The 16,197-nt window shown below is 39.9% G+C and overlaps 1 protein-coding gene across 2 annotated transcripts in view; it reads left to right on the forward strand.

Annotated features, from left to right (window-relative positions):
• Positions 1 to 16,197, forward strand: part of PTGFRN (prostaglandin F2 receptor inhibitor) — an 88,564-nt gene that overhangs the window by 61,408 nt on the left and 10,959 nt on the right. For both annotated transcript variants that reach the window (XM_072644468.1, XM_072644467.1), the window contains 2 exons: positions 1,545 to 1,964; positions 7,078 to 7,185. In XM_072644468.1, coding sequence (XP_072500569.1) covers positions 1,545 to 1,964; positions 7,078 to 7,185 — 528 coding nt within the window. The remainder of the gene's footprint in view (positions 1 to 1,544; positions 1,965 to 7,077; positions 7,186 to 16,197) is intronic.

A 16,197-nucleotide genomic window follows, 5' to 3' on the forward strand; every position in this document is an offset into this window, starting at 1 on the left:
TTTCTTCTACTCTATGGTAAGCTCCACAGGACAGGGACAGTCTTATTCTCCCTACTCCCCACAGAGGCTTGCACACAGAAGGCTTTTAGAAAGTCTTTGCCAAATGAGTTTTCAGAAGTACCTAAAGGTAATCCCTTCCTCTTACTCTATTGTTGCCCTCTTTCTCTGCCTTCCTTGTACCATACCGTACATCTGCCCCATCCTTTACCCCACAGATAATCCAGTTTAGCAAGCAGCACTTTAGTATATGCCCAACAAGACATAGAATCAGAATCTGGGACATTTCAATTCATTTCAATAAATAAATATTAAGTGCCTACTGTGTGCAAGGCATTGTAATCATGATGACCTCTTTATTCCCTAGGATGAAAATGGTGATGATTTTTTCATAGTGCTTTCAGATTCATGTAGCATTTTACCCACGTTACTTTCAGGGGAAATAGGTAGCACAAGCATTTCAGTTTTGCAAGTGAGGATACTTAAGGCTCAGGAATTAAGTGACTTGTGAGGGAGTTTAAAAAATCAGATTGATTTAAGAACCTAAACACCTTTATTAACCACTTACTATATTCCAGGCATTGTTAGTTACTATACACATGCAAAAGTGAATAAATCTTCATTCTAGAAACTTAAATTGTAATAGGAGACACAGCACATATAGGGGATTGATGGCCAGGCAAAGTTTTGGATAAGGAAGCCACAGGGGTTATGAATAGAGCCATTGGGGAACACATTGCTATGTCCTTTCCTGAAGTAATAGTTGTATGGATACTTTTTTCCAGGACAAGAGTTGAAAAATCAGGATAATGGAGTGTGGAGGAATACATAGAGGCAGGGCAGATGGTAGCGTGCCATGCTGTGTCAGCCCTAGTGTCCTGCTGGGTACATCCTGAAGCATGGGCTTATATGTGATAGATAGGGTAGATTTAATGAGTTTTCACTTACTCGTCCACCAATCAGGACAGATTCCAAAGGCTGAGTGAATGGGGGTAAGACATGAAGTCCTGTTTGGAACCAAGTAGCCCTAGGTCCCACTCCTATGTCCCATCATTTGGCAGTTTTTACTTGCTGAATTGCATCAATCTGTAGAATTAGGAGGTAGGGCAGAAGAGTGCAGGTAGGGAAAAAAGGAGATGACAAATATGGGGTAGAAAGGATAGGGAACTATCTTTGTACAGTATCAATAATCCCAGAGCTATCCAAAGCCATCCAGAGTTCCCTATTAGGGACAGGCAGAGCCTCCCTATACTTTCCCCAGTTCACCCTCTAATCCATCCTCCAGTGGCCCAGAACCAAATTTTCCCCTGACCTATCCCTCCCTGCCCCCTCTGTGGTTGGAACTCATCCTGCCTCATTAGTGATTTTCAGCTTGTCCTCCAATTCACACTTATTTTTCCTCCTTGACTCTCCAGCTTTGGGGAGCAAGTGCATGTCTAGGACAGTGTTCAAATGAGCGAGCGCTTCTTTGATAGATATCTGGGAGCAAAAAGTCCGAGTTTCATAAATCCCTTCTGTAATTAATTTCTTTTGATGCTTCATTTCAGATTCTGTGCTCCTCGTGAAGGCAAGGAAGGCAAAGCCTTTCTTTGCTGCAGGAAATACTTTTGAGATGACTTGCAAGGTTTCCTCTGAGCACATAAAGACTCCTCGGTATTCAGTCCTTGTCACAGCTGAGAAGCCTGCAGCAGACCCCTTTAGCCCGAACGAGACGAAGCACATCATCTCCTTAGATCAGGATTCGGTGGTGAAGCTGGAGAATTGGACTGATGAGGCCCGGGCTGATGGAGTAGTACTGGAAAAGGTCCAAGAAGATGAATTCCGTTATCGAATGTACCAGACTCAGGTGTCTGATGCTGGGCTGTACCGCTGTGTGGTAACAGCCTGGTCCCCTGCAGGAGGCAACCTATGGAAAGAAGCAAGAACCAGTTTATCTAATCCAATTCAGATAGACTTCCAAACCACAGGTTGGTATAGAATTGAGGTAGAATCATAGAAGAGTAGAATCGTAGAGCTCAGTGTCACCTTAGAGGTGATCTAAGCCAACCACTTCTTTTTACAGAAAAGGAAACTGAGGCTAAGAGAGGGGAAATAATATTTTTTTTTTGCCCAAGGTTACATAGTGGTTGAACTTAGGGTAGGGAGTCTGGTGCAGAAATGTACCATGATTTTTATTAGTCTGACTTATCAGGGCAGAAGGACATGGTAAGTAAAAGACCTGGCTTTGGAATCAATAAGACCTAGGTTCAGATCCTGCCTTTGATACACAACAGTTCTATGACCCTCTGAGTCACAGGCACTTTTGTAAGACTGTAAGTTACAGGTGAGTGTCTGCTTGGAATCCGTGGAAGGAATTCCTACGGTGATGAAATGACAGGTGCAGACTTCTTCCAGCCCTACCACCAAAATCAAAGCAGTATTTCTATACAGGGCAAGACAGTTTCATCTTCATTCCATTGGCATTGCGTCTGGCTTGGCAAACAACTCCCTCCATGCTTGTGTGCTTGGCAGAATACCCAGGGCAGCTGTGTGGAAGTGGAGTGTGTCTGTCTGTCTGTCTTTACTAAGAGCAGCAATGAGTAATAGTGATTTTAAAAAGAAATTTGTGGGTCTCAAAAGCCTTAGTGCAGTTTTTAGCTTTAATAGCTTAAAACTCTACACAAGGAAAAATGAGGTCAGTTCATCACAAGTTTCGAATTGCTGACTTATTATTATAGGGGACTAAGCTCTGGCCACTGAAAATGCCTAATCTATTTTTCCCAGTCCTGGGATGCAGGAGGGGAAAGTGATATTCTTCATGAGGTGCAGGCCACTTCTACTAATGTTTCTTGTGACTGCCATCTTGACCCCTATTTAAAAGTCATCTTTATGATGACTGTTCATTTATTCCTTTATGTTTTCTAAAATAACTATTCAAGAATTAATTACAAATAGGAAATACTCTTAAATTTCCCAAATTAAAAGAGAGAAGGTCATGTGATGCTTGCCTGTGTTGTCTGTAGCTTCTGGTCTGAAATTAACCCCTGAGCTTTTTTCCCTTCTTACCAAACCTTTGAAATTGTTTGTTCATTCTTGAAGAAGATTCCCTTATTTCACTTAAAATAAGTTACCATCAAAATCGAGTGCTGTGGCTCCAGACAGCACTATGTCTGATAACAAAAGTGCAGTCACTTAAGTGAGCAGCAAGCCTTAAGCCATGGTTTATAATGCATCTCTCCCTGGTGACTAATTTCCCTCTCTTCCTCTGGCCCCATCTCATTTTTCCTTGGGTATTCCCTCTGGTGCTTTTCCACTGGTTAATACTTTGCTTTATTTTTAATGACTCAGAGTACTGATAGGGAGTGGAATCTATATTAATGTGATCAAAAGACATCTTCTTTCATATCTCTGCTACTCGTTCAATTCAACAGACATTTGTAAGCATCGTATCCAAAGACACTGTGCTTGGTCCTAAGGATACAAAGACAATAAAGAAACACTCTTCCTCCCTCCCCAGGAGGGTACATTCCAGTGAGGTATATAGCAAGTACATAGCAAAATAAATATGAGATAAGATGGAAGACAAGGAGATCACTAACTGGGGGGATCAGAAAAGACCAACATACTTGAGTTAAACCTTAAAAAGAAACTAGAGATTGCTAATAGATGGAGGTGAAAAGAGAGTGTGTCTCACAGAGGGGACAGCCTATGTTTGTGCAGAGACTGGGAGAAAATAGATGGCGTGTCAGGTTTGGGGAACAGTCAGTAGGCAGGCTTGTCTGGAGCAGAGAAGATGAGATGCTGTGAAATGAATCTGGAAAGGTAGATGGAAAGCAGGTTGTGAAAAGCCCTACATTCCAGGCTGAGGAGTTGATATTTTATGCTAGAAGAAGTCACTGAAGATTTCTAAGCAGGAGTGAGGTGGTTAGACTGTGAGACTAGAGGTGTTTCAGGAACATTTATTTGGTAGCTCTTTGGGGAAGGGATTGGAAAGGGGACAGCCTAGACATGAGAGGTTCTGTTGATGACTATAGTACCAGCCGTTCAGGTCAGAGGTGATGAGGGTTCAACTTGGATAATATTTTGAAAGGTAGTGTGGTCAGATGGACTCTCCAGTAGACTGAGAGTTGAGAGACCTCTAGGAACTTGACTCACATGTCACTTAAAACTCTTAGGAGCATAATGTCAGAATTGGAAAGACTTTGTCTCTGAGATTATCTGCTCCACCTCCTGAATTTTAGAGATTAGGAAACTGATGCCCAAAGAGGGAACCCTTGATTAGAACTTTGGTCCCCTGATTCCTAGTCCAGGCCTCTCTTTCCTATCTAGAAAATTAGTGTAAGATAGTAGAAGTGGCACAGACTCCATAGTCAGAGAACCTAGCTTTGGATCTGGGCTCACTCTGTTTAACTCAAGGCAAGACATTTTAACTCCCTGGGCCTCAGTTTTCTTTTCTATAAAATTAAATGAGCTCTACCATTCCTTCAAACTGTTTCTTCATGATCCTTTAAGTTAACTGATCAAATTTCAATTCAGGAAATACCATTACTACAAAAATTCAGTATAATGAAAGTATTTCAAATCTTTAACTAAAGACCTGTGGTAACAGTATTTTCTTCATTACAGGTGAATTGCTACCATGCATAACTCATTACTGCATACACCTCCTTCCCTCCAAATCTTGTCCCAAGCATCAGTATTGTGATGGAAACGTTATCTTTACCATGGCTAACAGGGAGAATGAGAAATACAGGCACCCTTAAATTGAGGTTTCCTAAGGAAATCTGGAAAGTCTGGCCTCAGACAATTATTAGCTGTGTGACCCTGGACAATCATTTAACCCTGTTTGCCTCAGTTTTCTTATCTTTCAAATGAGCTGGAGAAGGAAATGGCAAACCAATCCAGTATCTTTGCAAAGTCAACCCCAAATATGTCATGAAGTCATGAAGAATCAGACATGACTGAAATGACTGAACGACAAAAAAATTGTGATCGCTTTCTGCTCTGTTTCTGCTAAGTTTTGATTAAGATACCTCCCCACGCAGCTTTGAAACACCAAGTGGAGCATTAGCAGGCAGGCCAGTTCTCACCTCACTGCTATGGAGTAGAGAAGAGGAAAACCAAGACCTGAAATGAGTCAGATAACTTGGGAAGGGAGGGAGTAGGGCTAGCCCCAGGTAAATCGAGAGGTGAAATCTGTCTTTGGCATTTCACTTTCTGTGACGGTCTTACCTTGCTGGGCCACCCCTTCTTACCCGTCTTATAACTCAGAACATTTATACTGTCCAAGCCCGGCATTCTATCCAGAATTGCCTGCTCTATTCCTGAATTACTCTCCCCATCAAAATTCCCATTCCCTTAATACTCATTGGTAAGAAAGCAATATGACTGAAATTGAATTAAATAGTATCATTACTATTGTCCTTCTCATATAGACTTTTTTTTCTAACTCTGAGGTTTTTTGCGGGGAGGGGAGCCTGTGGGCAAAGAAGGGTAACTTTCTTCTCTTTACCTCAACCTTGGCTGCCAGCTTCTGAATATGAGCCAGCTTTATTTTCTCTTTGTCTAATCAGAGAAGAGAGAATTACTTTTCATTGGCATTGCTTGATAAACCCAAAAATTCACAGTCTATAGCTATAGGCTATTTTCTTTACTTGTGGGAGGTCTGGACAGGGTCTCTTTACAGCCCTGGAAACCCTGACTGATAAGTATGCCCATCCCCAGGTAATGGGAACACACAGGAGAGACAATGAGGTCCTGGGCTGGAGGGGAATGGGGTTAATATTAGAATTCACTCTTTCCTCAAATTAGAACCAGGGGAAACACAGCAAATTGGTCCGATGGAGGTTGAAGCTAGAGGTCACAGTATCTAACCTTTTGTCTAGGACTACCCAGTTCTCCTAGATGACTTTATAAATGCTTAATTTGAATCAGTGGAGTAGAAGAGTGGAGGCTGGTAGGTGGCTCAGTAGATTAAGCTCTAAGCCTGGAGTCAGGAAGACCTGAGTTCAAATCTAGCCTCAGACACTAGCTGTGTGACCCTGGGCAAGTCACTTAACCTTTGTTTGCCTTAATCCACTGAAGCAGGCAAACCACTCCAATATCTTTACCTTACCCTATTCAGGATCATGAACAGTCAGACATAACTGAAGGACTGACAATGGAAAGGGTATGGCGTTGGAGTAAAATGACCCAGATTTGACTCTTGGCCTTATTTCCTATGTGCACATGGGTGAGTCACTTAATATCGGTAGGCCTAAGTTTCTTCATGTGTAAAACGAAAGCATTGGTCTAAATGACCTCTGTGGGCCTTTCTCACTCTAAATCTACCTCCCTGTCATTCATTTTCATTTATGTGAATGGTTTGCCATGTACACGTAATTACTGTGTCAAACAATAACTCTTATACTTATCATTAAGTATATGATAGATTAATTTTGCCATTAAAATATTTAATTTCCATGCCAAGCTCTACTTTGTATGGGTTGCTTTGTAACATTGTCATCAGCTCACAACTACAAAAAGTATAGAGAATATCATTCCCCACCAGGAATTAACTTGTATTTATATCTATCTATATCTCTAGATATATGATCTACCTCATAAGGATTCAATGAGATGGAACATTCTCAGTCCCCTTTTCAAAGAACTACATCATTACTCTCTATATTTGGTAGGGAGAAGGGTTCTCAGAGAGACTGATGGGACAATTCCAGTCACTCTAAAGGTAGAATTCTAAGGGGGTTATCCAGCAACCACCACTGTTAAGACAGCCAAGTTCATTACCCAGTAGTGAACTCTACCAGTAACAATAAGCCAGGGACTTTCCACAAAGCCTGCAAATGAACAAGCTTCATTTGGCATCACAGAAGAAAAGGGAAGGAAAAAAATTACTCTTGATTTTTAGATGCAATTCATTTGGCAGAGTTAAGCTTTTGGTATCAGAATGTAGAAAAGATCTCTTACTGGATGTTCCCAGACTAGTTCTAAGTGAGAAGAAGCTGTATGTTTTTAAACTCGTATAAGAATTTATTTAAGAGTTGGAGTTAAATTTTGAACAAAGGCAATAGGAATAATGAGATCACAATTATTTTCTTCCAGGGCCTGTATTTAATGTCTCAGTGCATTCTGACACGCCCACAGTCTATCGAGGCGATCTGATTAAACTGTTCTGCATCATCTCTCTGGAAGGAGCAGCCCTCGACCCAGGTATTTGCTCATTTTTCCTCTTTGTTTTATTGAGGGGAGAAGAGAAGTAGCTCTATATTTCTTTTCGTGTATATGTTCTAGACTAGATACTGGGGAGAAAAAGACAGAAAAGGAACCGTCCCTGCCTTCAGGGAAGGAAATCAGTAAATCAAGAAACTAAATATTATGATGTACAAAGTCAACGAAAAAATACATAACTACATATACATATAAATATGTGTGAATGTGCACACACACAAACAAACACACACATACATCTCGCTTACTATTAAGGATACAGATACAATAAAGCAAGATAGTCCCTGCCTTGGGAAACCAAAACAACAATAAGTAAATACAAAATACCTAAGAAGTGAATGAATGAAAAAAGCATTTATCAAGGGCTAGAAATACAAATACAAGAAAGCAAAGCAGACCCTGCCCACAAGGAATTCTAAAGTGAAGAAGACAGCACATATGAGAGAGTCCACATTGGAAAGGGGGTAAGGTAGATGGAGGCTGCATGTGAGATAGTACGGTTTGGAGACAATCAGGAGGTGGGGCTTGGGATTGGACAAAATGAGGTGAAAATTCACCAGTCATGGCTCAGGTTCTCAAGGGCTGGAGTTCAACTTTTGATGGTACCTGTGGTTTATGCTTCCTTCTCAGAGAGGACCATGACATCAGGAAGGTGATGCCATGACTTGCAGGTGAATTGGATTTAAATGAGGGAGGGCTGTACAAAGTCACCAGCCTTACTTTCTCCTCCTGAGTCATCTGGGTCTAGTGACCACATATAAATCAGGACAGTTAGAGATGACCCAGCTTATCTTTGGATGGAAAGAGGTGAAGGCAGTGATGGCTGAATTACCTGGAGATGGCTGGGAAGTACCAAAATCAATTCAAATTATGACCTCTACTAGATTATAAATTCGTGAAGGGGAGAGACTGTGTCTTATGCATACTAATATTCCCCAACTATAATAGGCACTTGATAAGTATTTAAAAGAATGAATGAACACACAAATAATTCTACAGAAATCACTTATCCATTAAATGCTTTGGGAATATGTCTAAGATACAACTTCTTTCTCCCTCATTTTATGACTAAACAGGTCATGGAAAGGTCTCTATATCTTATTTTGATTTAAATACCTGAGGAAAGAACAGTCCTGTTCCCTGATCCTCTTGTCCCAGTATCTCCCGAGTCTCATTTCTCCTTCTTGTGTGCCATGCTGCTGTTATCTTTAGCTGTAATGTAGCTAACTCATACATACTCAAATTAACGTCCACCATTGCAGAGAACCCAAGAAGCAGGACATATGGTCAAACAAAGGTAGAGGCAGTGATCTGCCCTTTCCCCAGCCTCCGTCCATCTGCTTATACTGATGGCATTGCATTCTCCTTTCTACCTATTCACCAGTTAAATGGTGCCCTTCATACAGTGACCATCTTCTTTTAATACAGGAACTACTCAGGTTTGTAACGTAAGTTAAACTTACTAAATGGTTTCTTTCCTTCTTCTAATCAATCCACAAGCATTTAATAAGTTCCTATTATGTATCAGCTAGGTGCTGAGGATACAATGACAGAAAAGACCAAGGCCCTTACTTGCTAATGGGGTGGGGCGGAGGGGTGGAGTTCAACATGTACATATATAATTGTATGTTTAACAATTGGAAGCAGTGCGATTCAAACCCATGCCCCTGAAGAGACTGGAGCCTTAATCCAGCACCTTAGACCACTTGGCCACACTACCAAATCAACTTGGTGGCACAATCAATTGAGCACCATCCCTGAAATCAGGGGGACCTGAGTTCAAATCTGGCCTCAGACACTTGGCATATAATTGTATACAAAATAATAAAAGGTAGTTGGAGGAAGCATTAAGAGCTAGTAGGGAGAGTCATGAAAAGCTTCATGTAGGAAGTAATGCTTTGACTGAGCTTTGAAGGAAATGGAAATTCCAAGAAAGTATCTCACCACCATCTAGTCCAATCCAGATACAAAAATGAGTCTCTACTCTAACACTGACAATTGGTCATCCAGCTTCAACTTGAAGACCTCCAAGACTGGGGAACTCATTACCTCTCTATTCAGTCCATTCCACTTTTGGATGGCACCAGTTGTTAGGAAGTTATTTCCTGACAGCAAGCTTAAATTATTCTCTTTACAACTTTTCCTCATCACTTGTGGTTATATTCTCTGGGATCAAACAGAACAGATCCAATCCCTCTCATTAACAACCCTTCAAGCACCATCTTGTTTGATGTCCTTTGGACACTCTTCAGCTTACCCCTGTCCTTCCCAGAACTAAACAAAATAATCCATGTGAGTTCTAATGAAATACTGTCATCATATTTCATATATATATCCCCAGAGAAAACTTTGTAAGGAGAGAAACCCAATGATTGGGCAACAAGGTAACTCAACAGATAGAGTATTGGGCCTGAAGTCAGGAAGACTCATTTTCCTGAGTTTAAATTTGGCCTCAGACACTTATAACCTGTATGACCCTGGGCAAGTCACTTAACCCTGTTTGCCTTAGTTTCTTCATCTATAAAATGAACTGGAGATGGAAATGGCAAACCACTCCAGTATCTTTGCCAAGAAAACCCCAAATGGGGTCACAACAAGCCAGACATGACTGAAATGACTGAATGACAACAAACCTATGAATAATTTCTGTAGAATGCCTTCCTTTCCCATTTTCCCAGTCTTAACCTTTGTAGTATTGAATATTTCCTTACTTTCCAGTCCTATTGAAAGTATAGCTATAGCTTTCAGTAGATTCAGCTTTGAGGAGAAGATGGTTGGAGAAACAGTGACTGCTAAGATACTTGATGTGGAAGGAAACTAGAAAAGTACGATTGAAGGACTGATTGTCTACCAAAGGAGCTTGAAGGTCTTCTAGTATGATGAATGATTAAGACATGAAGCAGGCCAGAAATGAATAGTACGGAAGGCAAACAGTACATGTCTCTGTGTGAAAACACAGAGGTAAGACTGATAAGATAAGACTGAACTCTAATAAAAAGAGGAGTGTCTGGGGCCATCTCTTAGGGAAAAACTTGTTGAGAATCTGAGTAAAGATGTATGGGGGAGGGATTGAGTCAAATAATGGTTTACTGATACCAAAACTCATTAGCTCACATGATTCTACTATTTAGAATTTAAAAAGAATGTTAGAGGTCATCTCATCTTGTATCTTCATTATCAAATGAAGAAATTGAAGGCATATTGGCAGTAGGGGGTAGAGCCAAACTTCAATCCAGGCCTTCTAAGGATAAATATAGAACTCTTTCTACAACTAAAAGCTACCATAGAGGGATGAATGGTGGAGTAAGTTGGAGAATTGAATTTTGAGAGGATGAAGAAGGGAAGAATTCATAGGAAATAAGAATGAAATACCTTAGCTTCACTAACTGGTAAACACTACTCACAGAAATAAGCAATGGCCCTATTCCTTGGGTGAGCTACTATTATTGTTGTTGAAGACTAGCAGTAAAAGAACACAAAGAAAAATGGTGGTTCTCATGGCATAATGGAGAAGTAGAAATAAAGGGAAAAGTAGATCGGAAAATATTTTTTTCAGTTTCCTACCTCAATTTTAACTAAAGCTTAATTTTAACTAAAACCCATTTTAAGCAAAATTATAGGTTAGAAAGGACCCTAGAGACTATGTACCCCAACCCATGTGGTCCCCACCATGTCCTCCTCCAAATCTCTTCTCCAGGCTAAATTTCCCCAGTTCTTTCAATCAGTACTTGTGTGATCTGATCATCAATCTTCATCTTGGTCACTATCTTCTGGGAGATCTCCAGCTTATCAGTGTTGTTCCTAAAACTGAACTGGAAAAACCACTCCATATATGATCTGACCAGAATAGAGTATAGTGGGCCTGTCATCTCCCATGTTATGGTCGCTATTCTTAATGTGGCATTATGATAATTTTTAAAATATAGCATTTTGTCAGACATTTTATGAAAATTTAGGTAAACTATATAACATCCCCTAGTAGTCTATAGACCCTGTCAAAAAAGACAATAAATTGAGTCTGATATGATCTATCCTTAATGAAATAGTGTTAGCTCTTGATGATGATCAGCGTTTCCTTTCCTAGATCATTACACGCCATCCCTCTAATAATGCTTTCTCAAATTTTGCCAAGAATTGAAATCAAACTTACTGACCTAAACTTTGAAGACTCCCATTTTCTTCTCTTTTTAAAAATCAGTATATTTGTCTGTCTATAATCTTTCAGTTCCTTTCCCATTCTCTCGAAAAAAAAATACATTTAATAAGAGTTTGGCAATCACACTGGCCAGTTTTTTGAGGATATAGCCTAGGTCTGGTGTTTAGAACTCACTCTTCAAAGGCATCTAGGCACTGTCCTATTACTTCCCTGCTTATATTGTGTTTCACATTACTGTTAACCTGCTTTATTCTGTTCTTTCCAGCCTAAAGATCATTCTCCTTGGCAGAGAAAACAGAACCAAAATAAGAGGTGAACTCTCTACTCTCCATCATCCATTTTTATTATATCATCTACCCCGCAGCAGCATTTATTTCTTTGATCTTCTTCTTTTTCCCAGTATAGCTTTAAAAAAAATCATTTTTGCTGTCTTTAGCATTCATCACTAGTCTTCTCGTTCTGATTTTTTTCTAGCACTCCTGACACTGTTCTTCTAGGTCTAGGGCTTGCTTTTGTATTCACCCTCACTTCCTGCCCTGGTTTCTTTCTTCTGTGTATGCCTTTTTAAAATCTAAGTTAGTTGATGAGTTCTGTATCTATCTCCATCTGTCTCCTTAGCTTCTTGGTTTTTTTCCCTCTTTGGAAATGTTTTAGTGTGTAATTTCAAAATTTCTTTCTTGAGAGCTTTCCATAAATCTTGGGCTATATTCACTTGTAGAATTTTAGACCAGAGATCCTACCTACCTGTTCTCTCAGCCCTTTGAAATCTACTCTCCCCAAACCTAGATGTTCCCTGTCACAACACTGTCTTGCCTCCATGCTAGGTCTGTGAACCAAGGAAGAGGATTAAGAGAGTATGATAGAAAGAGAGGATGAAGAGAGTATCCAGTAAGAAGGGGTGGCTTTGGCCTATAGGAATAAATGCTGTAGAAAAGTCAGGGAAGGTGAAGCCTGAAAAAAAAGGCCTTGGACATTGGGAGATCATTGGTGACCTTAGTTCTGTTTTAGTGGAATGATACAGGGATCTAACTGCAAGAAACTGAAAAATTATTAAGTACACCAGACCTCCTTATATATAAAGTGGGTTGGACTAAATGAAATCTAGAGGAATTTAATCTTCTTTCAAGTACAGACTATTTTGATAATTTGGTCTTTGTAGCCTCAACATCTAGCATAGTGCCTTATACCTAGTTAGCAGTTAATGAGATTTGGGTTAAATTAAACAAGAAGAGCCCTAAGGTCCCTTGGAGCTCTGACTCCTATAATCTTTCTCCTGAGCTCCTTATCTGGTTCTTTCGTTCATCAGGTTCCTGGACTTCCTTCTATTAGGATATCTTCTTAATATTCAATACTATTCTACCAAAACTTTTATCCAGAAACAATCATGAGTCCTGTCCCACCAAGTCTCAGTATAAAGTTGATTTCCAGTTAACCTTGTTTATTATGCATAGGTACCCAAGGTCAAGTGTCTTCTTGCTAATTCTCTTCTTTGGTACTATCTCCTGTAAATCATTAGTCCTCCCTATTACTAGTTTTCTTCTTATGTAGTGCCCGCTGTTGTCTGTGTTAGCTGTCTTGAAAGATGTATTCTCTCTACCCATCTCTTTTCAGTTTTAAGTCTTTTGGATTAGATTCATAAGATTATTCCAGGGAAATTTATTTTTTACTATGACTTCTTAGGTGAATCTGTTACCAGCCAAGAGTCCACCATTCCTATATTTTAAGTTGTGGTCCAGGCATCTAAAGTGTTCTCAGTTACAATCTTTTTAACCACTTGTTCATGTCTAAGATCCGATTTCTCATCTGAAGCTCCCATCTTCTTTTTTTAAATAGTATTTTTTCCCAATTACATGTCAAGACAATTTTTAGCATTCATTTTTAAAAGATTTTGAATTCCAAATTTTTCTCTCGCCCTCCCTCCCCTCCCCTTTTCTGAAAATGGTAGGCAATTTGATATAGGTTATATATGTGCTGTCATGTAAAACATGATTCCATATTAGTCACGGTTGTGAAAGAATAAACAGATCAAAAGAAAAAAACACAAAAAAGAGTAAAGTGAAAAAAGTATGTGAAGGCCCCCCTTCCCCCCACCCCAATTCAATTGCCAATGGTGTTGCAAACAGCAGTTCAAGCCTCTAAGGCAGGTGTGGGGAATTTATCACATGTGGCCTTCAAGATCCTCAAGTGCATCCCTTTGACTAAATCCAAACTTCACAGAACAAGTCCTCCTTTTGGAGATCTGTTCTGTGAAATTCGAAGGTCACAGGTTCCCCACCCCTACTCTAAGGTTTTAGCTGATTTTTTTTTTTTTTGCCCAGTTATTCGTGATTCCTATCAGTGCTTTCTAAGTTTCTTTTTTTTTCCCAGAAGAAATAATTTTTTATTGATCTTTTGCTTTCTTCCATCACCAAAAGCTGTCCCCATATCTCTCCCCTCCCCTTGCCTGAAAAGCATTCTATATGACAATAATATTTTTAAAGAAAAAGAGAAAAAAATCAACAAAACTGATCAATACTCTGCGAAAGTCTGAAAATTAAAGAAGTAAGGTAGTGGAAGGGTCCTCTTTTATCTGATCGCTGGAGCCATTCTTGTTATTTGTAATGTTTCAGCATTCACTGTGGATTGTTTTGTGATGGTCCTTTCCATTTATATTGTCAGAGCCATTCTGTATGTTGTTTTCTTGGCCCTGTTTGCTTCAGTCTGCATCAGATCGTGTAAAACTCCATGCTTCTCCGGATTTATCATCTCTATGATTTCTGAAAGCACAGGAATATTCCATTACATTCATGTACCACAGTTTGTGTAGCCATTCCGTAATCAATGGGTATCGACACTGTTTCCCAATTCTTTGCTATCACAAAAAGTGCTGTTATAAATATTTTGTAGTCTAATGGGGACTTATTTCTTCTCCATGGCCTCCCTGAGGCGTATCTAAGTTCCTTTGTGAACTGCAGTTTCTCTCCAGATGAATAGCCATCTTTGGTATCATTCTTCAGTTTTGACAAGACTCAGGAGTTTCTCATTGAGGTCTTAGATGTATGCCCTGGAAGAAAAACAAAACAAAAAACCAACATGGCCTTCTTAATTATTTGTATAAAGTAGGCAGATAAAATGCCTTCTTAACCTATCTACGCTACTGCTCATTTCTTCTTTTCTAGTTCAGTAGGCATTTATTAAGTGCCTACTGTGTGCAATTTACTGGAGTAAGCCCAGGGAATATGAAGATATAATGAAAAAACAGATCCTTCCCTCAAGGAAGGTGGTATATAATATGTAAAAAGATAAGTATATCCATGATAATTCAAAGAAGTAAGGACTAACCATAAAGGAGATCAGGAAAGATTTTACTCCATAAGCATATATTAAAATGCCTACTATGTTCCAGGTACTATAAAGGCAAACATGAAAACTCCCTGTCTTGAAGTGGCTTAATACATTGTTAGGATAAAAACAAACACACAATACATACAAAATGAATACAAGGTAATGGGTTGAGTTTGTAGGGAGGAATATTAGCAGCAGGGGTGGAGACTGAAATGGAGGGAGTGGGGTAAGACGGCTCATAGGAGATGACACATGAGCTGAATTATGCAGGAAACTAGGAATTCTAAAGGGCTAACTAGGTGGTGCAGTTGATAGAGCACCAGAACTGGAGTCAGGAAGGCCTGAGTTCACATACAGCCTCAGACATTACACTCAGACATGTGTAATTCTGGACAAATCACTTCATTCTGTTTGCCTCAGTTTCCTTATCTCTAAAATGAATTGGAGAAGGAAATGGTGAACCACTCCAGTTTCTCTGCCAAGAAAATCTCAAATGAGGTCATGAAGAGTCAGACATCACTGAAATGACTAAAAAACAACAAAGGGATTCTGAGTGGTAGAAGTGAGAAAGGAATATATTCCAGGAACGAGGGACAGCATGTGCCAAGACTCCAAGATAGGAGATACAAACTTGGGGATCTGCAGTGGAATGTATGGACAAGAGTCATGTGACACAGGCTTGGAAAGGTTTGTTGGAGCTTGGTTGAGAAGGGCTTTGAATGCCAAGCTCAGGAGTACGTATTTTAACCTAGAGGTAACAGGAAATTGTTGAGGTTTCTTGGGCAAAGGAGTGACATCTGATTTGTGCTTTAGAAAGCTTCTGTAGTCAACTTTGTGGCAGATGGATTGGCGGGGGGAGGGGGGGGGGAGAAAGTAGAATCTAGGAGTTCAGTTAGGAAGGTCTTGCTTCCTTAGAGTCAAGAGAATGAAGAGATGAACTAGGATGGTGATGGTGTGAGTAGAAAGAAGGGGACAAATAGAAGAGCTGTTGTAATGGTAGAATCTCCAAGACTGATCTTCCTTATGGCAGCTGTGATATATCCCCAATCCATGAAGCCAAGAATCGGCTTCCTCCTGAGTGACAGAAAGTACCTGAGACAGTAAATGGGTATCACTGAGCTCCAGAGGTTACATGGTCCCATCTCTCCCCATCTTTCTCTAGTCTTTGACCCTCCAACCTTCTGACACAGGTCCAAATTCCATTTGTCTTCATCATAGTCTTTTCCTTCTTAATTCCTTCCTTGAAGTACCTCCAATTTCCAAGTAATTATGACACTTTAAGGAGGAAAGATGAAGACATATTCATGTAGTACATGTGGAAAGGTATGATAAAAATATGGCTGGAAGCCTGGATTCTTTTCATAACCACATGACCTGTCGGGTCATTCAGGTCTTTGTTCCCCCAACCCCTATAGTACTTTACCACAGTCTAGTACTTATTTAGCACAGTGCCCAGAACACATTTGGTGCTTAATAAATGCTTGTTGACTTGATTCATGTTAGCATGTCCTGAT

This window comes from Notamacropus eugenii, chromosome 2, assembly GCF_028372415.1.
Source record: "Notamacropus eugenii isolate mMacEug1 chromosome 2, mMacEug1.pri_v2, whole genome shotgun sequence".
Classification (NCBI taxonomy): Eukaryota; Metazoa; Chordata; class Mammalia; order Diprotodontia; family Macropodidae; genus Notamacropus; species Notamacropus eugenii.